General features: G+C 34.1%; 1 protein-coding gene across 3 annotated transcripts in view; it reads left to right on the plus strand.

The window, feature by feature from the left end:
• The window catches only part of LOC132700175 (calpain-9-like), a 119,912-nt gene that overhangs the window by 36,740 nt on the left and 58,315 nt on the right, over positions 1-24,857 (plus strand). The window contains exon 1 of one of the 3 annotated variants that reach the window (XM_060667344.1): positions 13,233-13,340. The exons of the other annotated variants lie outside the window; for them this stretch is intronic. Coding sequence (XP_060523327.1) covers positions 13,271-13,340 — 70 coding nt within the window. The 5' untranslated portion in view covers positions 13,233-13,270. Of the gene's footprint in view, positions 1-13,232; positions 13,341-24,857 lie in introns of those variants that run through there. 3 annotated transcript variants of the gene reach the window in all.

Consider the following 24,857-nt stretch of genomic DNA (forward strand, 5'->3'; position numbering starts at 1 on the left):
CGAAATTATATTCGTCGCGTTAAACGAAACACCAGTTGCAGCCTCATTGTCATTTTTCAATGTGCAAAATAAAAAAAAACACGTTGGGTGGCCCAGCAATTTGGAAAACCTGGAAAAATAGAGGGATTTCTTAATCAGGAAATTGGGATTGGAAAACGTGACAAATTGCAGACGAGGCACAATTAGGCCTCTGTTCTGCTCGTTGGGGAAAAGTTGGGGAATACTTGGGAGTATATGGCAGATTATCGTTTGTGCGCAGGGCGTTTCCTAACTTTTTTGACAGAAAGGCCCCTCCTACCGTTGGTCAGTGAGGCTCCCACCTAGTATAAGATTTTTTGGAATGTCCCTTCCTTTTTGGAAATAAGTACTATTATTCCAGTGATATCTGGTATACATAACAAGGGGTTTTAGTACTTTACTTTATGTCCATTTTTAACTTTGCAAGATCACAGGTAGAGATACGCAGAGTTTCCCAATTATTTATCAAAATAGTTATAACGACATGTCCAATGACATCTGATTGCTTTCATTAAAACCGTACGAGAAAAGAAAACAAATCAAATTTTATTTTTTTCTACACCCTGTATTTATATTTATTCCACATTTTCGTGTTATAGATGAAAATTCTAGTCCTTTCTTTTGAGGTTTTGGGAGAGGTTAGGTAAATGCCTATATAACGGAAGAAGAGTATGTTTTCTGAGCAATGGGCTCTAGGACACCACGTCCCTAAGTCTTAAATATTTCAAAAACAGTGAAACTAATCCCAAATTTTTAAATTTTTGCAAACGTCAGTTTCTAAATAATGCAGGCTAAGAAAACTGGGAACTCCATTCATTACAAAGAAATTTTAAGGATCGTGAATGGCCGAATCTATAGTGTCAAAGTAACAACGATATTACTGAAATTTCTACATTCATTCCAACGACAAGAAGCTGTAATAATAATCTCTTAGAAGTGTACAAAAAAGTTATTTTTGACGATCTTAGTTTTACAATACAAGATAATGGTGGAAGATATTGAAGTGTGACGGGAATTATGAAGACCACTTTGTTCAAATTACTACAGGAAGGAAAGGCGCCAATGAACTAGAACCAAAATTCAGCAAAAAATCAGCCTGAATTTTGGAGGAGCTTGGACAAGAGAATAGGAATGTTTCCCGGCAAAACCTTGTTCAGACGTGGATTAATGAAGGTTATATAGGACCAAAGACCGGGTAACATAAAAAGATTACTAGGTTCGTAAAGCTCAAATAGAAAGTTGGTCGAAGGGTATTGAAAGTAAAATTGACAAAAGGGAAAAGATTAATAGCTGACTTGCTAAGATTATTTTAAACATCTACCGACGGACATGATAGTAGTTATTGAAAATGCCAGCTCACGATCCAGAAAAAACAACTGCTTTTTTTTGGAGAAAGCAATATATTAACTATTGGTTTATAGTTGGGAATTTCCGATAACAGATCATCGAATATAACGTAGGAATGTGAAGGGATGTGACGCTTGTAGCTGTTTCACTTCTGCTATCCTAGACTCAACCCCTTTTTGAATTTGCTCTTTGTTGCGTTATTATTCCCAAAACTTGCTTGCAATCCTTCCATGGTGCTCATTTTATTATTTGGCATACATTTTAGAGAATATTTTTCTTTCGAAACCACTTTCATTATTAAAGCTCGCGTCTCACTAAAAATTATCTCTGTTCATTTATCGAAGCTGTTTACTGTTATTTTAATACCTAGCTATAAATCGAAAACTGTTATCAACAATAATTATGTACGATTACCACGCAATCCAAAATATCTGTAAGTTAACGTGTTGTAACATTAGAAAATTTCACGTAAATATATGGTCTACCGTTTCGTGTTTACCTTGGCCCGTAGAAAAAAAAATTGCCGTCACCAATAAATAACCGCGGTGGACCACACCGAGTGCATCTGCATGTTAAACGAACCCGATAAATTTTAAACATCGCAAATCCACATGGGAAACGTCATCATCACACTTGATACGCTGCGGCATTTATCGTGTAGATTCGCTGTTTTATTCTCCGAGATCAATAGAACTCGCCAGGGTCTTATGTTGTGTTGCAGTTGGTGAGAATTAACAATATCGAGTTGGAAAAACTGCTATTTATGTTCTACAGGGTGATAATATTCAAGAATGCCCAAGATAGCGGGTGCGAGAAAGTTTCTGCGTCTTGAATTGTCGGTTGTTTCTATTCAGTCGTTGTTTCACTTATTCCAAACGGAGGATTGTTATAAAAAGAGAAAAGATTAGAACGCAGTATCAAAAATATGTGTATATATGTGGTACGTTCCCATAGCAACTACATGTTTCATTTGTTTTTATATACACTATCAGACAAAAGTAGAGCAACATCTTCAAAAATAAGATATATTTAACACAAGTCCCAAAAATATGATTATACATGCAAGGTATTGTATACAAATACAATACATTTGAGGGCATTAAAGTAGGCTATGATTTATTGATGATCACAAACAAAACAAATGAATTTATTTTGACATTAGTTTTTGAATGCGTATTAGCGACGCGTCAGCGTCAGCAACATTTCTAAAATTTGTTCAAAAAGATGCTTTTAGTAAAAGTAAATGCAAGAATAACTCGTGTTGGGTTGATTTTGTGCTAAGTTAACCATTTGTGTGCAGGACTAGTTATGCCAAGAGGAATTCCAATTTCAAAAGACCTAAAGCAAAGAGTAGTAAATGCATTTATGGAAGGTACGAATCAAGCTGATATTTCAAGACAGCTTATGTTACCTCGATACAGCGTATCTAGAATAATTTCATCGTATAATGACAGAGGACACTTAGAAAAATTGCCGAAATCGGGAAGACCCCAAAAAAACAACGGTATTGACTGACAGGTGCATTAAAAGAATTGCTCAACAAGATCCTTGGAAGTCCGCACCTCGAATAATTGCCGAAATTCCAAAAATTATGGTTGTGCAAAGAAGATTAGTAGCTTCAAAGTTGTTCAGTAGACGGCCAGCAAAAAAACCGCTAGTTTCAGTAAGAAACAGAGCAGCAAGGTTGGTCTTTGCACGCCGGCATTTAAACTGGACCACCAACGACTGGAAAAAAGTTCTATTCAGCGATGAAACGCGATATAAAATATTCAATTCTGATGGAATGCGACGTGTGAGGCGACCAATTAATACAAGGTTTAACCCTAAGTACGTGACACCTTCAATTAAACATGGTAAAAGCAGTGTTTTTTTATGGGGATGTTTCTCATGGAATGGAGTAGGTCCTATACACTTCATTAATGAGACAATGGATCGATTTGTTTATAGGGAGATTATGCAAAATGTTATGTTCCTTTATGCAGAGTGGGAAATGCCATTACGTTTTATTTTCCAACAGGACAATGGTCCAAAACACTCTTCACAACTCGTTCAACAGTGGTTTGCAGAAAACAATGTTAGAATTTTGCAATGGCCGGCACAGTCGCCAGACCTTAACCCAATTGAAAATCTCTGGGAAGAAGTAAAACGTCGCATTCGTACACAAATGTTTCCAAATAAACAATCGTTGATAGATAAAATTTATGAAGTTTGGACAAATCTTCCAGAAAATGTCACTCAAAAGTTGATAGAGTCAATGCCAGCAGGTAATCCTCAATAATGGATATTAATTATTATTATGGTACTAAAATGTGTGTTTATTTTTTTTTTAAATAACATACAATACAATACTGTTAAATACAACTTTTTGAAATAAAATAAAATAAAACACTGTTAAATACAATTTGTTGCTTTACTTTTGTCGCCTTCATTTTCGTCAAATTTTATATTAATTATTATTTAGCTTTCACCAACTAACTTAAGGTACACCCAAAATGTTGTGAAAAATTACTTGCTATGCAAGGAAAGTATTTTATCATAACTAGCAAAAAATATGAACCAATTTTTTTTTATTTAAAAAATACTAAAAAAATATGTTTGTTGCTCTACTTTTGTCCGATAGTGTAAATACTCCAGCAAAAACAAGACAAAATAAAATCTTGATAATACAATCCAGTATTATCAAATTCGTGTATGGTACGTCTTAAAGTATATCGCCTCACCAGGTATATTAGAAATTACATTTTTAATTAAATTTATTACACGCGGATTAAATGTATTTGATGCTTTATGCGCCAACCTGCGCCGATAATAAAGAGGAAATAGAAAGAAACCTTTTTGCATTTATCAACAAACACGACGACGGACAGATCATCAGTACGTTTTGTTGCGGAATTTTTACGGCAGTATTTTCTCAAAATATGCCTTGATCTGGTTATATGTTCTGGGAAAACGAGCTAGAATCCTCAATATCCTTCGCTAACAATTGGTCGACAAATGCCTGACTTCTTCCTGTTTGTGCCTTCCAATGAATAAATTATTGATTGTTGGATGTGCCTAGTAACAATAGGTACGAAAGTCGTAATTACTTTGTGGAGGAGGTTCCGTCAAAAATAAAGGCGATATACTTTGAGATATACTTTACTGTACGCAACATGAAAAATTAATTATTTATTTCTAATAAATGAATTATGTGTTGTTATTAGTTATAGACCTAAACACATTCAAGAAAGATTATTTTGTTTGGTTCCAATATCATTTAATTTTTTGTATGTGAATGAACCTTCTTATTTATTAGAAAATTCCTAAAATTATGCATCGTTATTTTTTATACCACTTGACATACTTTGTTATTATTCTTATATATATTATATGAGTATAAATACCCAGAACGTATTTTTTTTTAATTTATCATTTGCATTTAAGTGCTTATTTTATTTTAGTTTCAACGTCCCATTATTATATTATCCAATATTGTTACAACGCTCTAATGTTTTGTAAAAAAGTAAAAGTATTGATCGACTGATAATGAATTCTTGTAATAACTATTTTTCCTACAAGCGAGAAAAAGGCACAACGGGAATAGTATATTATGCAACAAGTATAATACGCATTTTAGTCAAGAGTATCTGGCACAATTGGTGCGAGTGCTTAATTAACAAGTGACTGAAGAAGTTGTTGTTGCCATAATATACTTTTTAAAGACCATTATAGTTTTTTCGTACATTTTTGCAAAACAGCCCGAATACATTTACCGATCTGTGTATAATAGGACATTTTAAAGTAGAGAATAGAAAAAATATATTTTTTCTCATAAAACACATTATGTTTTAATTAACTGATATAAGGAATCTATCGAGATCCCAATAACTGTTAGAAATACAGTCTAAAGCCGTTTGTTTCGTGACCTTTATCACACGAAATATTTTTAAATTAATGATGTTTCGCTGTAGCAATTCTGTTTCATCTATTAAATTTCAAATCCGTTCCATATTTATTTATTTATTTTTTTTAAAAAGCGATCTGTTTCTTTTTCTGTAATTTTTATACGAAATCGATCTTCTACACGCATATTCTGCTCCTTTGCGAGGAAATTACTTAAACTCCCACCATAAAGCAAACCAAACATTATACTAACGAGTTTTGAGACGGTTCCGTCTAAATTTTTTGAACGGCTCAAAACAGCTCTAAAGAAAAACCACAATACCACATAAACTCGTGAAATATTTCGCTGAAATAAATAATTGGTCGCTATTTTCAAAGCGACACTAAACGTCTCCGCAATTGTTCCTTATATGTAGGAGATTTCTATAGAATTGCCGGTCGTAAAGAAAATTTCTTTCTTGCCGTGCGATAGTGGCTCCCCGTTATAACTATTTACTTGCATTGGACAAGTTTTTCGCATTTGGGACTTCTTAGCCGTATTAGAGATTAGACAAGGAAAGTGCCAATCCGATCTTGGTTTGCCCGAGCTGTGTGAGCCCGGTAAAAGTAAAATTTTCGTAATCTGGTTGGAATGGAATACCGCAAAAAGTCACTGCCGTGCAATGCAATGGACATTAGCGCAAAGAAATGCGACTGGTGCCTATATTAGGTATCGTCAAAAGTTCATAATTCTTTCGGACGAATAAATACCTTACCTTTACGCAAATGATGTAACGTTACTTAATATCCAAATTGGTCGACTCGTGATTGATCAGGCAAATAGGTACAGTGGTGTAGACATCTTTAAAATAGAGGAATTTATAATATATATTCTAATTTCTCGTTAAATGTCTAGAATAAATGTATAAATATATGGAGATTCGGTTTTAAATGTCATGGAAATATTATAACTGGAAATTAGTTTTGTTTCGCATTAAGTAATAAATTACTATAATGTCATGGCAAGTCACCCAAATAACCGAAAACTCCCTCATGCCGCAGCTCAAAAGCAGAAATTTTGAAATAGAGATATGATACAAATTAATAGTTTTTCTTTCAATTTTTCTCTTCTCTTGCTTTGATCAGTTTTGGTTATTGTTGCAAGTTTATAAAATTTCATTGTGATCTTAACTTTGATTCTTCAGAAAGCAAATTTTTTTAAATTTTCCCCCCAAAATATAGCGAGCGAAGATTTTTTTGAACGTTAAAGTTTTTTTCAGGATTTTTTGAGCTGTTGTTTATTTGTCTTTTATTTCTTTCTTTAAATGGTAACAGAGTATTTAAAACATTAAAGGGACGCCATTAAACATAAACAATTTTAATAAGAAATACAAAAATTATAGTGTCTTTAGCAATCAACTGGATTATTTAATGCGTATTTCTCTGCATATATTTATTTTGTGACCTCCTCCAACCCGTTGAAAATCGACTTGTAGGCCAGCATATATGAAACACTTTTGTTTTATGAGATCGCACGTTATAACACATATATTATGACAGTCAGTGATGTGCTTTTTGTTTCTTGCAGATACGTGTTTTAAATGGACGAAAAAAAAACTGACTGACACTTTTCGAAATTCGTTCTTTGTCTGGGCACAGTGGCCACTCTTAATAACAATAATTATAGGCAATTACCTATAGTACGCTGCTTCTATCGACGTGATCAGAAAAAAAAAATAATTACGTCACCCGGGCGTGGTTCGGCGTCCTGCAGGCATCCGCAAAGGTCGTGATTTCACATGCCGCCTTTTTGGGAGGAATAAATTTGAACAACTTATTTGTTTAGCCATCGACGCATTGGCGTTTCTTATGCAAATTTCAAGGAAAAATAAAAGGGGGGGCGCCACGCGGGACGTTCAGCACAGACCAAGCATTCGACCCTTAATAAAGATTAGTAGCAGAAAAGGAATAACACTATCCCGATATCAAATTGCAATCAATGGTACAAGTTTATTACTTGTCAATGAAACGAATTGATACATCAAACCAACCCTTAGACCACCCAGTAGGGAAGGAAATAATGAGCTTTGTGACAAAAGTACCAACTGCACCAACACAATAAATATGGCCTTTAGTTATCGCTTCATTGCACGTCCGTAGTAAAGATTAAAAATGCAGTTGCTCTCTAATAGTATTATTTTAATTGTCCCCTGACCGATCGTGTTTATATATTATTTTTAGTTAGTATTACTAATTTTTCTTTAGAATTATTATGTGTATTTTTTGCGTTAATGAAATCTAAAAAAATTTGCTTAATGAATCTTAAAAATAAACTGTTGATGTAGAAGAAATAACACATTCACACCTCGCAGTTCTTAGTTTGCTTATGGTGTGCAACGAAATGTTATACATTATTTTTGATTTTTTATCTACCAAAATGGGTAAACGATATATATCAACATATAAAAAAAGGTTGCAGCATGCATTTTTGTGTTCAATAATATTGTATGTTGGAACATAATTGAAGCTATATGCGTTATTTATTAGTACAAATAGCACTAACGAATTTCAACAGCATCCGAAAAAGAATTTCTGAAACATTAATAAGAAACTGATTTAAAAAAGAAATTTTGTTACCCTGTATCTTGAAAACCATTCCAGAAAACCTTGAATTATTCGGCTTTTCTGAATTTTTTTGGTTCTCAATTATCCGAGCACAATTCGTCTTTACCAGTATGGAAATATCTTCAATACTTTTTGTTTATATATAACAAATATTCGCCAAGTTGTCTCACTATAAAAAGGTTTAAAACATATTACCGGAAAAGTTCGTTATAATGGGTGTTTTTTTTTGATGTATAGAACTTTAAGTTGGCATTACTGTTCAAGATGGCGACCGATTTAACAGCTGTCAAGTGATTTATTCTGGTTAAGGCTTTCGCGGCCCGTTGATAAGCTATTATCTTGATTCGGGTTTAAAGGCCGTCGTCGGTTGGAATTACTTCCTGAAGGAAGGAAGTAATTCCAACCGACGAAGGCCTTTAAACCCGAATCATGATAATAGCTGATTTATTCTCAGTTTGGTTTGGCAATTCATCATGAATAGACTCACGCCTGAACAACGCTTGCAAATAGTGCAATTTAATGTTTTTTTATTGAAATTGAGAATGATGAATAACTATTTTATATGAATAAATATTCATTTTCCTGAAGTTGTTGCAACTTTCTCGGTAGCATATCGGAAGGAGCTCTACTCACGGGGTGCTTTATTTCAGTAGGTCATCCTGTAAACTCTTAGTAAAAGGTTGTTTTGTACAAAAATTGCGAATGGTTGCCATCCGCAATGTGTTATCCGAACCTAAACTTTATCATTGTACTTTCCTTCCAACAAAACAAAACTACGTTTTTAGCATAGTTATAAATAACTATTATAGGATCTTAACAAGTGGCAGTGGCGATTTTACAATCGGTATCGAGGTAGTACTTTTGTCGCAGAAAAATGTCTATTTACCCGCTCGCCGTCGTATTTTGTGTCGCTGAGCTGCGTGCTTTCATTTCATTAAATGTCCGCCACTAAAATAAAACGTTTCGCATCCCAACGCGTTACTATGTAAATCGAGGTGATAACTTAAAGCTGGCCGGCTTTTTCTTAGAATCGCCCGACGTTTTCTAGCTCTTATTACCAACTAAAAATGCAATAAATTCGTGCGTTGATTTATTCAACCGACCAGAAATTACCATGCCCAGCATACTGCTCTATATACTAAAATACGTTTTATTAACACCTACCTCCCATTTATATGTAACTTTATGCAAATGCCCGGAATACTTTATAAAGCAGTTCGGCTTTGAACATTGCGCTCCTTTGGACGTTAGAGGAGTTACACACCTGCTTAATATATATTGTTGCATTTTTACGCCGGCCGGGATTTTGTTTGTTAATTGGATTTCGTAGGAACGCATGACGTATGCGGTGGCGAAGGCGATGCAAATAAACGATAGCCTTATCAATAAACGTATTTTCGCCACACGATAATTTACATATGACTCAATTTAGTTATACTGCCGTATTCTCGATTTACGTATGCGACGCTGTCAATACGAAGAGGCAAGTCGATGATATTTATAAGCTTTTGACCAAATTGACCCCTACGTATTTATTACTCGATAAGGATTCTGACTAGTTTGCATTATCTGATGAACAATAATCGAACCTCTACAATCACAGTCAGTTTTTTGAGTTCGGAGGGCTCTAATTTAGGGCCACTTCTTTTCTTTAAATTGACATTGACACTGTCACTGATTGTAAATTCCTCCAAGATCACGACACTACTACTACTCCATCAAAAAATCCACTTCATTTCAATTAATCTATAACCCGTTCCACCTTGAACACACTTACTAGAATAAGGTATCTTGGAGCTGTGTTTGATGAGAGATCAGTTAGTAGCCAGCGCCTCTAGAACCTTGAGTTTTGTTTTCAGAAACTGTCCAAAGGCGGTTTCTTACCTACATTAGGTATACAGAGGGTCGTATTTACCCTCAACGGGACGCAGTAACTTTGGAGAGTTCCCCTTTACTGTGCGTCCTGACTTCACTAAAGTTTCTCCATAAACTGCTCCTTTTTTCTGGGGCAAATATCGTTTCACGTCCCCCGTAATGGTGCTAGACATCGACACACGTTTTCCTTCGCATTTGAGAGGTCTAATAATTTGCTCCCCTTAACAAAATTTGTTCCTATTGCAATAGTATCTGGCATCTCTTCCATCAATGTTAAAAAATTTGGTCAATCTATCTGGTTGGGTATTTTAGCTTGCGCTGTAGTGTTAATTTTGATTTTTTTTATATTGTTTTACTTTGCTCCTCATTCCATATTTCCCCCTCTTCATTTAGGGGCTGAGATTGTACATCCTGTTGAATTTATATAAGAAATAAATCAATTCTGGATTGGGGTTAAACTTGGAAAAAGTTGATTGAATGTTGATATTGGTAAGTACTGAGTGCTGGCTGGATTGATTGTATTATTCAGCATGGAATTTCCTTGAGATCTTCTGAATAGAAAGAATTACATATAAACGCGCGATGTTTATATAATAATTGGTCTATTAATAGTCATAACGATATTTTTGATCATTAAATGAGAACAATTAACGAGTTGTGTGTATGATTGATTGATTCATGATTAGTTGCAAAGCTTTTAAAGCAACCTTTAATATTGATTTTTATCCATTATAAATAAAGCAAATCAATGCCATCTCGGTCTGCAACGGAGGTAGAGATACCTTAATATAATAAGAAAATAAGCAAATCACAAAAATCTTCACTTTATAAAGAAACAGTAATTTGGAATAATATACCAAAAACTATTGACACAAAAACCGACCAATAAATTATTTGAAAACATTAATCTGTACTCGATTAATTAGTAAATCGCAAAGCCCTTTTATTTGTTTTGGAAACGTCATAGAGGTTACCTTATTAATTACTGTATTAGGTAGATAGATGTAAATGTAGCTGCAAGCTATAACTTTTTTTTTACTTAAAATAAATATAGCGATTATTCGATGAATTTCGAAATAGAATTTCTGACCAATTTCGAAATATTTTAATTTCAAAATGCAAATTTTTCTAGAAATGCTGAAAAGACCATGAAGTCAATTAATAATTAAAAAATTGCATGGTAGATAATATTACTACAATAATCGCAAATCTATGTGATTTCTCAAAGGCCTCCGAGTTGAGGCATGTCAGAATAGATCGAAGTTCATTTAAAAAATGATAGACAATTAATCATATCTAAGTGTTTGATGTTTTTACATACTTCTTATAGAACCAAGGTTAGAATACCCACGTCGTCACGATACGTGGGTCACTTCGTTCCATCAAGAATTCCTACATACAAAACAATTACGGCACAAGCGCATAAACGATAGCGATCACACGGTAATTTCGACGCCATTTTTTCAGCACGTTGGGGCCGGAATTAGTGGCAGTAATAATGTATTTATTCCGATATATTATTAAGATAAAATTTTCTTTGGCATATATAAAATCAATGGTTAAAATTTTTCTTTAAAAAGTAATGGAATGAAACTTAGATAGTTATTGTTTAATAATTGCTATATTTAAGAAAAATACAGAAAAGTTTGCCAAAAAATGCCTAATAATGGACGGATAACAACTTTTTCTCACTGTTCTGATAATTGAAATGATAATGTCGATAGAATGAAAGTCATTTCCTTCGTATTTGGGTATTCGACACCCCATTTTCATTTAAACTTCAGTCGTTCAAAGGCAGCATTGTATTTAAATAATAGGATTTGTAAAAAGGAAACGGTAGCGCTTTAAAAGTGTAACTAAAACTTGAGTAAAGTAAAGTAAATGCTTGCTCGTTTTTTTATAATGGTTAATAGGGGATGTTGACTTTGAAATACAGCTTCAGAATGTATAGGGTGGGCCTTTTATCTTGGGACACTACCCCATCTCAGAAACTATAGGAGATGGACCCAAAAGTTAAATACAAAAGTTAATTGAGACATTACAAACCTTTAATTTTTCATGGGCGAATATCAACTTTCTTATTTTAAAGGGAACACCTAGTATATTACTTCATTTTTGAATTCTATACAAAATTCTAGACATATTTTGTGTATAATGTCCTATACCTAAGTCTAACCGTTTTCGAAATTTTTAATTTTGTATGAGAAAAATGACGTTTGCAAGATGTAAAATATCTGCCAGTTTCTTCATTCGGAAGCATTTATTGTTTCACTTGAGTAAATTTTGTTGTAGACAAAGGACTCGAATAACGGATGTCGTAAGAAATTTCGATACAGGGTACGCGAAAAATAAGATTAAAAATGAATTTGGTAACTACCTAATTTTATAAGTTTAGAAACACAAACCGTTAACTGCCGAGAAACTTAAACGTCGGATAAGAGAAGGTATCGAATATTTAAATGGGACTGAATCTTTTAGAAATGCCATCATGTATCGAGAAACCCTTTATACTACTTGTATTGCTCAAAGTGGACGACATATTGAACGACTGAATTGAAATGGCAGCACTTGTTTTGTTCAAACGCCGTCATAGCCACCTCACATTAACTGAACTTATATGGCAACAGCATATTCATTGTGATAGACAAAAGTTTAAAAGGAAATATATTATATAAATTTGCCTTAATTTTTAATGCTAAATATGACAAGATTATGAAAATAAATAGTTTCTATATAAATTAAACTGTTTTTCACTTTTTTAATTTTTAATCTTATTTTTCACGTACCCTGGTGTCGTCATTTTCATAAAAAATTAAAAATGTCAAAAACGGTTAGACTTAGGTATAGGACATTATACACAAAATATGTCTAGAATTCAAAAATAAAGCAATATACCATTAAAATAAAATTAAGAAAGTTGATACTCGCCCACGAGAAATGAAACGCCACGAATGTACAAGATTTGTAATACCCCTCTTTAATTTTTATATTTAATTTTTGGCTATAGTTTCTGAGAGCTGTAAGAGAATATGATGAGCGCTACTTTTTATCCTGAAAATTTAATGGGATCGGGGCATATTATTGTGGCTAAAAAATATCATATCCACAAGGAAAATGGATGCACTGTCACCGGTCATTGTTGAACGTCTCAACATCTGGCTAATTTGTTTGGATTCTCACCCCTTTATTAGCTGAAAACGAGATTTGAAATGACCGCGCCTGGTGACTTCAAAAATTCATGTATTCGTGTATACAGTAGCCGCCACTAAAAGGTTTCCGTCCTAACGCACTGTTGATATTTCCAGATTATGACATTATATTGGCGTCGACCGCTTTCTTTATTAATTTTATAATTCGTATGATAGGTCGAGTCTCCATTAGCTGTAATTATGCGATTAGTATGCACTCCGTTCATAACAGTAATTGTCATCGATAAATTTCATAATTCTCTCTCCTCGATTTTTATTTATGCAACTCATTATCACATTGTTTTACTTACCTAATATTTTCGTAGCTCGTGCGCGATGCATTAGTTATACTCGTAATGTTTGACGACAACGACGGTAGCGTTATCTTCGACAAGTTGAGCGAATTTTCCACAGTCATTTACGCAAGTAAGTTTGAACGAAACACGTGCATCGTCAGCATTTTCAGTCGCGTCATCAAAATATCGAGACCGCGCGTTGCGTAATAACTAGGTTATACTTAATTGTAGGTCTCCTCTCGCGGTCAAGGTCAAGGAGGAGGGTCCGTTTCTCTCGGTTACGCAATAGCGGTTATAGTTCGGGCCTTCTCCAATATTTTTTCTGAAGTCGCAATGAAAGTTCCAGAAAACCGGAAACAACTACGTAGTTTAATTTAATTTAAAACAATTTTTGGGCTTTTTTCGCTATTTCATTAATTGTTATGTAACATTAACTAAAGAATTTTCATTTGGTTGTTTAATACTGATTGAATAAAGCTCTGTTCTCTATAAAAATTAACATAGAAAATATTTCATTTTAAAATATTTACATTACATTGAAAAGTTCTTTTTAAATGTCGCGTGTCATATTATCTTATGTGGAAAGTGTATAAACGAAATTGTTATGGACAAAAATTAAGACGCCTTGAGCAGAAAAATATTCACCTGACCATATTATATTCCTATAACAAATAATACACAAAAATTTCACCGAAATGGTTTGTTTTTTCAATTTTCGGAGGACCTCACGACTTTAGCCTAATTAATCTACTCTACTCTACTATATTTCATTAACTGACTGATATACCATAATTCTCTTTTCTCGGCTTTGGGCGTTTTTTTTACAGATATACACAGTATAAGTAGGAATATCATCAAAATCATCACAAATGTCAATTCGACAAAACTCGCTGCGTATTTTTATATAAGTTTGAAAATGTTTATGATTTTTGTTTAACTCTAACCTAAGGGATGAATTTAAAATCAAGTAAAATAATGTACTTCGCAGGTGGATATACATTTAACAAATACTATGTGAACTTCCTATTTAGAAAATTCAAATTGTAACTACGCATATTACTGATATGCCGTGATTAAAAGCAAAAAAAAAGGTTTAAATGACTTTCAATTGTCGTTTTTATTCTAAATTCGAAAATTAATTACAGACGTACACAAGTCGTATATTCGTATGTCGCTCCATTTGCGAATGCAGATTGGGTGGCCTGTGGTAATTTTGCTAGCACGCGCAGTTATTGCAATACCCGTCTCTTTACTCAACTCGAATAAGCGTCGCCTTGTTACGGATAATTATTTTGTTTACCTTTTAATTTTAAGAGTTAACCATGTAATTAAAACTTCTCCGACTTTTATAAAAAATGTGCACGTTGCAATAATTATGTACAAGGTGGTCAAATAAGCATGCGCAGTACTGTATGGCGGAAACTATTCGTAAAATCCATCTAACAGTATATGTTTTTAAAGCTAAGCTTAACTCCAGTGAGCTATGTGTTAATATTCAGTTGTGGGGGTCGGGATTCAATTTTTGTGATCCCTCGCAACTTTTGAAATATTTTTTACAAATACTAAAGCTGTCGATACGATTGCGGTATATTTGTCATCAATTTACTTAAATCAGCTTTTAATGAGAAGTTTGCGTATTTCACGTATTCTAGACATTATCGACAAAGAAATTGTGTGGTGTGGTATACCACTGAGCACTCTGTAACATATCTCTATTAGTTTTTAGTTGAATCAAAATGAAAATCTTCCTAAGGTGTCCTCTTGTCTGAGAAAAATTACATGACCAGCCAAAATGACAACACAAACTCTTGTAATCGTGTACCTACATGGCCAAACATTTTCTTTTAGCAAGCTGCAAAAAAATTGCGGAAAATTTGCTGTTATCCAGCTATATTCTAAAGCTGCATCGCAGAAAATTTAATGTCTTGAGACTGCTGCTAAAAAATTGCAGAAAACTTTAAAGCAACCGGACAGAAATGTCGTCAATTGCTTTCATTGATAAGACCAACCATAAAACTAAGTGTTGCAATTTCTACGTATACAAACTATCCGGGAATGAGACGGTGCGAAGGCGCTTCTTTATAGGTTACGTGAATATATACATTACCTGGTACTAACGAAAGGAGACAAAGCCTCATGCGACGACCTCTTAAAACAACATTAGCCTCCGCGTGCGTGAGCCTTTAAAAAAACCATTAAGACCGAAAACCGATTGAATCGCGGAACAAATGATTGTAATATAGATGCAAATTACACAGGGTGTTGCGTTTGATTGTGGCAGTTCGCCGCCGATGTTATTAATGGTCGGTCATAACACCGCATATCTGATACGCTAGTTAAAATAATGGTACTCGTTCGTCTTCTTCTTCTACCGTGTGCGCGTAGAAATTTCAGCCAACTTCCGCTTTTTTATTGCACAATTAGAAGAATGCAAATAGCGTAGCCATTCATTAGGCGAGCCAGCTGCGAGATGGATTGCATCGACGAACGGATTGATGATCATCTTGGTGTTTTGCGTGTACGGCAATTTTGCCGATTCGGATCTATATGACGCCATGATTGAATTAAACCGGTGTTACTCTGACCCGCACATCCCGTTGTAGCTGCCGAAACGATGCCTGTAATGTCTTATATACATGTTTTTTTTAATCTCATGTTTCCATTTTCTTGCTGGCCTTCCTCTTCTTCTTTTACCCCAACAGTTTCGTTAACATTCTACTGTATCTGCGCTAGTAAATACTCGTTCTGTTTGTCTTTCCTCATTATGTATATGTTATATTCTTAATGTTCTACTTAACAAATCCATTTTAACTATTTCTATTTTTTTCTCTTCTTTCCTAAGTCGTCACCACTCACTCCATATATTAACAACGACTTGTTGCACCAGAAACGTCTGCTGCACTATTATCAACTAATGTTGTGGGTCCTAATATTAATTGTCATGCACGCGTCTTTAAAAATCATACGACGTAAGTAAAAAAAATTGTTGAAAGCATTAATAGAGCAATTCAATTTTTATGAAAATGAATGAATAAATGACCTTTAGACTTTAACCACTGAAATAATTATTTTATGTATTTGCTCTGCGGTGATTTATTCGAAGAAAACGTCGAACGAAGAAAACTAGCCTCCGGACCATTTTATTTTACAGCTGCAAAGTCCTTATCATTTGTAACATATAATTAAGTTACAGCACTCATAGTCAAAAATTTCTAGCAATGTATGGTTATTTAATCTGATCACTAAAAAGCTATATGCCAACGTTTAGGAATTTTTGGCTATTCGTCGTGATTTTTACACCAGTAAACTGACACTAAGCAGGCAGGCTGGTGAAAAGTTGAATGCCTGATGATTTTACCTTAATGATTTAGTTGTATAAAAGGTATTACACTTTTACATTAGCGCCTTGGTTTTTAATTGAAAAATTATTCATTTAATAGTCTTTAGTCACTGATATAATATAAATTTTTCTTGTAACAATCATTTTACGAATCAATTTCTACAATAAGATAATTATCCTAAGGGCTACAGAACATTACTTTCATAGTGATAATGACTCTTCAGTTAATCACTAAACGTAACAAAAAAACAAGAATAAAAATGTCCTCCTAACCTTTTTATTGCAATACCTGCTTTTAGTATAATGTCTTTAGGTTTTTTTTGTTTAAGACTTTACAGGATATTTCTTTTTCACGACTTTCAAAATCGCTGCATGACTCAAGTGATCCTTAATATTGAGGCCATCCCCGAAAAACCAGTTAAAGTATGTCACTATGCCTTTTTACAAAACAATAGAATGTTGAACTTTACTTAAGGTTTAAAATTTTTTTACAAATTAATATATTGTTTTAAAATCAGCTTGTCATGACCAATTTTATTAATTAATTAATATTTACTTATACAATAATTAAATAGTTATGCTTTGGACCGCACATTATTTTAATTCCATTGACGCGTCTTCGGTTAAATTTTATGTAATCTTCTTCTTCATCTTTTAAATAAAAAACAATCCAATGAATGAAAATCCGTTATTAGTCAACAGAAAGAAGAAAATCATATAGAGCAGACCATCAAACAAATGCATGGACTGTTTTCTTGCAAAAAAAAACTGAGTGGCAAACATTATCGAGAGAAAGACAGTAATGATGATGTTTAGCATGCGAACATGTCCGCATTAGGCTTAAAAATCACTTAACCGTAATATCACTCGCATTTTAAGCAACTCCGCTAACCCCGAAACATTAGAAACTTTACAGCTACTCCGAGCCTGTTTTAACGAACCTCCCGTTAAGAAGATAGATAAATTTACGAAGAATTTGGAGCAAATATTCAGGAAACGACAACCGTAATAGCGACCATTTCTTGTACTCGTTGATCTCGTAATCTTTTATGAAAAAAACCGTAGTAATTTCTGGCGGACGCGAGAGATGTAATTTACGTGATTATTTTATTTTCAAGCGTTCCATTGTATTGTAATCAGCCTTTCGAACAGTTTTAAATTCTGAATTGAGGTAAGCGCGACGCTGTTTTGCCCTTTCTCTAGCGGACCACGTAACAAATTGTCGGCTTAGTTTATTTCGGAAAATTACACACTCTCCAAAGGTCAGTGAGTAATTTTCCAATTATTTTCGTGATTCACTTATCGGTGTAAACGCCGGTTATTACTTTTTTTTCACTTAATGATATTTAACATATACACAACTAACTAAACCAACCGACATAAGTGGGAAATATTTACAGCTCTGCTGATCTTCGCCGAGGTTAAAATATTTATTTATTTATTTATTCACTTATATTGTCCTTAGTATTCCAATTATTCCCGAAAATTTTTTCCAGTACATGATTTTTTGAAAATTATTCCTAGGCGCGAAGTGTACAGAGAAACATTTTGGGAATTTAATTTAGGCACGGTTGAGATTGAAAATAGAAACGTCACCACTTTTATTATATCTATCAAAAAAAAACAAATTTGATACGTCAAACTATTGATATGGAATTTACATCGGAAAAGGCTTTAAATTTTTTATGTCCATTTTATACCCAAAACCATCCCAAATTTCATGTTTTACAAGTAAGTTTATAGAAGAAATTACCCAGCGCTCGAAAGAGTCGATTTCAAGTGACTTGCAGTTAGCACTGCCCTTTTACATGGTGATGTTAATTAACTGTCCATACATAAATAAGACGGCTGCTAAAGCATAATCATTGACTGATATCTTCCGCGTTCTGACATACATATCGGAAACAACAGATGTCTCGATATCGCCGTTATACAGTTCAATGGAATTTAGGCAAACCGTGGTATATTTCATCCTAAACTATAAAATAGATTCTCCACACTATCTACACAGGCAATTATTATTATGGTCTATATACTTATATTAAGAGTGGTGATAAGAAAGAAGAAAACAGCTGAAATTTATCTTTGTGTTTCTGTAATAGCGAGCCATTTTTTTTTAATTTTCATATTGATTTGATTAATTTAAGAATATTTTTTTGCAAAATATTCTTATATGAAGAATAGTTATAGCGAGTACTGTTCTAAAGCTGAAGGAAACTTAAATCATTTTTGTTTAATGCTCTTTGCAGTGAAGCGAAAGTGGTCTGGCAGTTTTCAAATATTTTTTGTGGTTTTCCGTGCCATGAGTGAAGCCATTGCGATTGCTAATCCAAACACTAGAAAGGGTTTTTGGACGTTGTCGCAAAAAAAATAAATAATTATTTGTATTAAAATAATTTTATATTATTTATATTTGAATTATACTGACAATATCCAACACTTGTAACTCAAGGCTTATGGAAATAAAGCTATCTTTATCTAATGTAGTTTGCCCGCGATATTCCGTGGCGTATAGAGTAAGTAACATTGCGATTTTCTTCTCTTCTACAGCTGTCTGCCAGATTTTGATTTTTTTTTTGCGGTAGTTTTCATTGATGTTGCTTCTATATGGTCTCTCTCCTGTTGTGTCCCTTGCTGGGAGCAACCCCTAGTTTATACAATCTAGTACTGTTGTTCATAAACTCGTTAAAAAAGTGGTGACATAAAATCTCTTTATAATCATTAATTCGTTCGGAGTGCAGACAGTTCACGCGTCGGCGCCTGCACTCGCGAATTCTCATATGACTTATTCATCGCAAGGCTGAACAGACGAGGTTACAAACGCACCTTGAACAATGTAACTTTATGCAAAGCAAATACCACAACGGCACCGGTTACAGTTGGAGTGACTTATTGGCACCGTCAGTCATTTATATTATACGCGGAGTGTTAACAATGAACGCCGTTACACATTTACACGTATTAGAAGCAACTTTCAGTTAGCTTCCACCATAATTGTATTCAAATGGCTACATTTTCGATCGCTCGCTGCATCCTTCGCGCATGGGAATGCGCCTCCATGCGGATGCAGATTTTGCATGCTTCACTTTCTTCTCCGCCGTTCTTCGTGAGTACGTTTCGTTAATTAAACGTGTCCGTAGCGAACATTTACACGTTTTTGTTGGTGGTTTTCGTGTGTCTTCGGGTTTATCTTATGCCGACTCGGAATTCGTGATCCGAGACAACAAACATGATATGGCATTTGTTTATAATCACGATAGTTCTCTAGACGACGATTTCCTTGTACAGTAGAAGAACACGATCGCGACATACTCAGTTAGGGTAGGATGACGGCTGCCGAGTCGCGTTTTACTTTTGAAATGATGCTGTCGCGGTAAAGGTTTAAGATAGAATGGATAAATAAACATATCGTGCTGCTGAATAAATTCTATATTATTGTGGCGTAAAAATTGCAACACTTAATAAATGTAAATATATTTTTTCTACTACCGTCTGTAAAATACCTAATTACACACCGATCTAGCGCGCGGGAAGCGTCACTTTACCACGTCAGTTTCGGATCCGAGCCACTTCGGACGTTTCCGGGATTTTACCCCACGGGTTCGGGAACACCACAAATGATCGAATGTTCAAATCAAATCCCGAACGATGTTCGGTCCCGTTTCGGAAAGTCTCGGTCAGTCTCGCCTCACGAGGGATCTCGATGTAGCAGAGGATCAAATGGCAGACTTTGGAATTTGGCAGTCGATACTAGATAGGTGTGATTCGAATACGAATTAGGAAAACGGTGATTGTTTTAAAGATACAGGACGTACATCGATTGCTAAATCCGCACAGGACACATGAATTCCTATGCATCCGGTCAATTATTGTTTCTAATAAAATATAGTTTAATTTTATCGAAGGGTGCTGCAACCCGCATTCAAAACAATATTTTTTATTAACCCGTGAGTATCTTGAATGTTTTATTGTCATTATCGCCTCCTATTTATTACAGCCACCGGCTAAGGTAAAAGTTGACGTCTATCAAATCAAATTTATAAAAATTTTATGAATAACAATGTGCACAACAAAATTAATTTTTTAGCAAAATAGGTAGGATTTACAGCTGATGATGGGAACAAAACTGATTATAAGCTGACTGAATTCACTCTGCAATTTGTTCTAGCCAGTTGCGAGTGAGCCTTGGGATAACATACATTTATGGGCCCCTATCCCTAGCCTACTTTACAAACAAGGGGCATTTCCTATAGCGACATGAGAATCACATAAAAATGTACTTATGGTGATACAAAAATACTTTAAATCTACAGCATCGTGGACCTGGTTTCTGGACTCACAGCCCCACAGAGGCCCAGAAATCAAATCAAATCTTTTGTTGTTGGATTGGGGTACCAGAAAATATTTGTACTGATTGTTCTCTTTTATGATGTAAAACTGTTCAAATGTTTGAAATGAAACAAAAATTTTAAGCACAAACATTTAATAATTATTCCCAAAACATAGTATTTCGCAGTGCCTTGTCTGTCCAAGTAAAATCCTATAATAATATTTTTTATTTTTAGGACCTTTATAAACCTTATTAGGGGTTGCCAGTAATTTTTTTAATAAACGTCATATATATATATATATATATATATATATATATATATATATATATATATATATATATATATATATATATATATATATATATATATATATATATATATATATATATATATATATATATATATATATATATATATATATATATATATATATATATATATATATATATATATATATATATATATATATATATATATATATATCAATATATATATCAACAAATTGGTTAATATCCTTTAATATAGGACCTTGTGACAAAAATGGCTCATGCCAAGCTTTTTTACCAAACTGTGTAACCAATCTAATATCTAGGTTACTCGCTTGCTCCCAGAACTCTAGTCAAGTCTTTTAGTTCTACAGGTACATTTGATTGCCTGCACCTCTGCCCAGAGGTACATACTGAGTTGAAGGAAGTAAGGCACCTTCGGCATTTTTAAAATTACGTTAACATTGAAATTTATTAATACTTATATAGTTTCAGTCGTACAGTGTAATGTACTACACATTTCCACAAATATTTTTATTACTAATAACTTTTTCACCTTGTCGCAAGTCTATTGCATATATTCTTTTGATCTTCTTTCTTACACATGCTTGCAACTCCTGTCTTGTATTTGGTCCTTCAAGTGTTCCTGATTATGTTGTCCCTTACTTAAGATGAATACAACGTTCCCTTCAACTTTCCCTGATGCTTGATATTTTGTTTCTATGCTTCTGAGATATCTTTTTGCAATAACTCGAATATACATATATTTATTAACCTTTAATCCTATAAATTGAATAATGTTATAAAATACGACGTTTCTGCACTAAATATGCAAAATGCCTTTTTTGTGAGCTACTATAAAATATTAAATCATTTTAAATAAGTTTCAAACTTGATATACTTATAAAAATCGCTGGTTCTAACCTAAACATTCTGTTACTCGATCATATGTCACGATCATATGTCACTCAGCTGTTGGCGGATCGACTGTTACAAACCACCCCCTGCCCGAACGCCGTTCGGGATTTTCGATCATTTGAACATTCGATCTTTTGCTACCATCTCTCGGGTTTGTGTGGCGTTTGTATGTTGAATGTATTCGCGTTGTTTTGCGAAAATGTACGCGAAAACTAACGGTCGTAGAAAAAGTATAGTATGCAACATGTTCTGTAAACTTTTAAAGTCACTCGTGAGTCAAATGCCGTTTACCGCATTTGTTGCATAATATATTATGGGCATATGAATGACTAGCAAAGCAATTTATTAAAATAAGTTGTTCAAATTGTAGTGAGTTGCGCTTCCACGCAAGTTATGATATTTCGTGCCTATTCATGACTTGCCGGGTTGGTAAAAAAGGCTCTTGCTGTACAGAGTAAGCAAAACAGTGCCAGTTTTGAGGGCCATTGAGCCTCTGCACTAACTAACTAAAACTAATTGGATTGGCAATTCCGATGTGATAAACGTATACTTCGATTTTTTCGCATTAGGGGAATATAGTCATTATAAAGTTCCTTTTCTTCCAGTGCGTATCCCATAATGGATGTTTGCGATAACATTTTCTATTGCTACTTTATTCCTTGCGGTGTGTATTTACGAGTCTATATCGTGTAGACTGTCTGATATTTCGTAGCCAAGACATTTTTTTCTTTTCGATCCCTCTCCGGCTTTCGATCTTACCTTCGATCAGCAAAAATTGGTATTTCGTGTTTCGTGTTATATGTCCCAGATGTGCCGTTTACTCTTCTTAATCAGTTCGCGTTGATTGTTGACAGGTCTTAGGACCTCTTCGTTTGTTAGCTTAGCCGTCCAAGGTATTCTTGAGATTCTGCGGTGCAGCCACACTCGAATGAATTCGGAACCGATAAGCAACTTTCGAAACCTCCAGTCAATGTCAATTCTTCGCAATGTTAGATGCCCAGGTACTTTCTATGGGCTTTGCGTTAAATGAACTTGTCCCTTATTATTTTTCCTATATTTTTCTATTTCCATTCAACAGCTTAAATATTTCTTTGTGAAATATATATTTAAAACAGTTCACTTCAACTATTCTTTACCTGAATTCTAAAAGAAAGAAAACCTACTACTTTTCCAAAAAAGATTACAAATATTCTCCCAATTAATTTTTTTATTTCAACTTTTACCTTCTATCCTTGTATTTTAAATTTCATATAATTATAATTTATTTTTTTGCTTGAGTATATAGAAGAACTATTTCTTTTATCAATTTATTTAAAACTTCTTACTGAATGATATGTATATATTATTTTACATTATTGTTTTCTATAGAGGTAATTGAAATATTACACATTTTCTGGTCAGATTTCTGATTGCCAACCACTGTTGCCAGTCACCCACCACAGTTCTAGAAAATGGATTAAAACATTGCCAAGACACACCAAAGCTTTACAACATATAAGCCTACGTCTGTTTCGCCCCACTATTTCGTCGTAAGAAAGGGACTTAAAATTAAAGTAACGGTCCCAATGTTAATGCAAAGCATACATTAAACTAGCTGGGGCCACAGCTACGTCTTCCTTGAAACAATCCTGGTATTAGATATGCCAACACGGTTAGTTGTTAAACTTTATAATTCCCCTATTTGTCTGTATGAGTGCTGGGCAATATCATTGTTAGCAAAATTACATAAATTTGAATTGTAAAGCGACTTATTGGAACTGCGCATATTATTTGCCAAATAAGAACCAGTTTGTGTAGAATATGGATTCTTTTCGAGAAGGGTTCCGCAAGGGTCGAATCTGGAACCGCATTTCTTTTGGGCAGTTTGGCAACGTTAACTGATATCTGTTAAAGGGTATTGTGCGGTATTCATTTTAAATTGCGTAGGGGATTAAAAAACGGCCAGGGATTAATTTTGTAATAAAAATCTGCCAAAATTACTTGGCGTTAATTCTTTCCAGCAATTAGCTAAAAAGTTTACCGAAATCCACAGCTTGATAGTTCTTTTTATAAGCGACTTCGGCTTACAGATTTTCTAAAATCCGGCAACGCTGTATTCTTTTGAAACGCTCAATTTTCCAATATAATAATTTTGTTATTTAGAATAAAATACGGTTTTGCAAGCAACAACACGGTATTGACAAATAAATTAAAAGTTTCTTTTGCATAAACAGGCACTCGTTATAAAATTTCAATCGGTCTGTTTTGCAAAGTCAACTAGAAACAGTTATTATTAAATTTGTGTTTGTCGTGATTATTTTATCCTAATATCACATTTTAGATACATTAATTTGTTACTTTCTTATCCTAGATTAGATCATTGCAATTCCCATACTTAGGTTGTAAGTCCAATGGGAATAAATGAAATTAAATGAAAGTCTTTGTACACTTTTAATAACATAAATAGAGCTAATGGAGCTAAAAGTTCTCAACTATGTTATTAATATCTCGCCTACGCTGTAGAAAAATATACGAAGGCTACAAATAATTCATACCAATGTAGGATTGCAATTGCTTTATTTTTGTTGTCTCTTTTTAACGGTGTACGTTAGACAGATAGATAGAGAGAGAGAGAGAGAGAGAGAGAGAGAGAGAGAGTGAGAGAGAGTGAGAGAGAGGGGGGGGAGAGGGAGAGAGAGAGAGTGAGAGAGAGAGAGTGAGAGAGAGAGAGAGAGAGAGAGAGAGAGAGAGAGAGTGAGAGAGAGGGGGGGGAGAGGGAGAGAGAGAGAGTGAGAGAGAGAGAGAGTGAGAGT

This window comes from Cylas formicarius, unplaced genomic scaffold, assembly GCF_029955315.1.
Source record: "Cylas formicarius isolate icCylForm1 unplaced genomic scaffold, icCylForm1.1 PGA_scaffold_3__17_contigs__length_32017465, whole genome shotgun sequence".
NCBI lineage: Eukaryota > Metazoa > Arthropoda > Insecta > Coleoptera > Brentidae > Cylas > Cylas formicarius.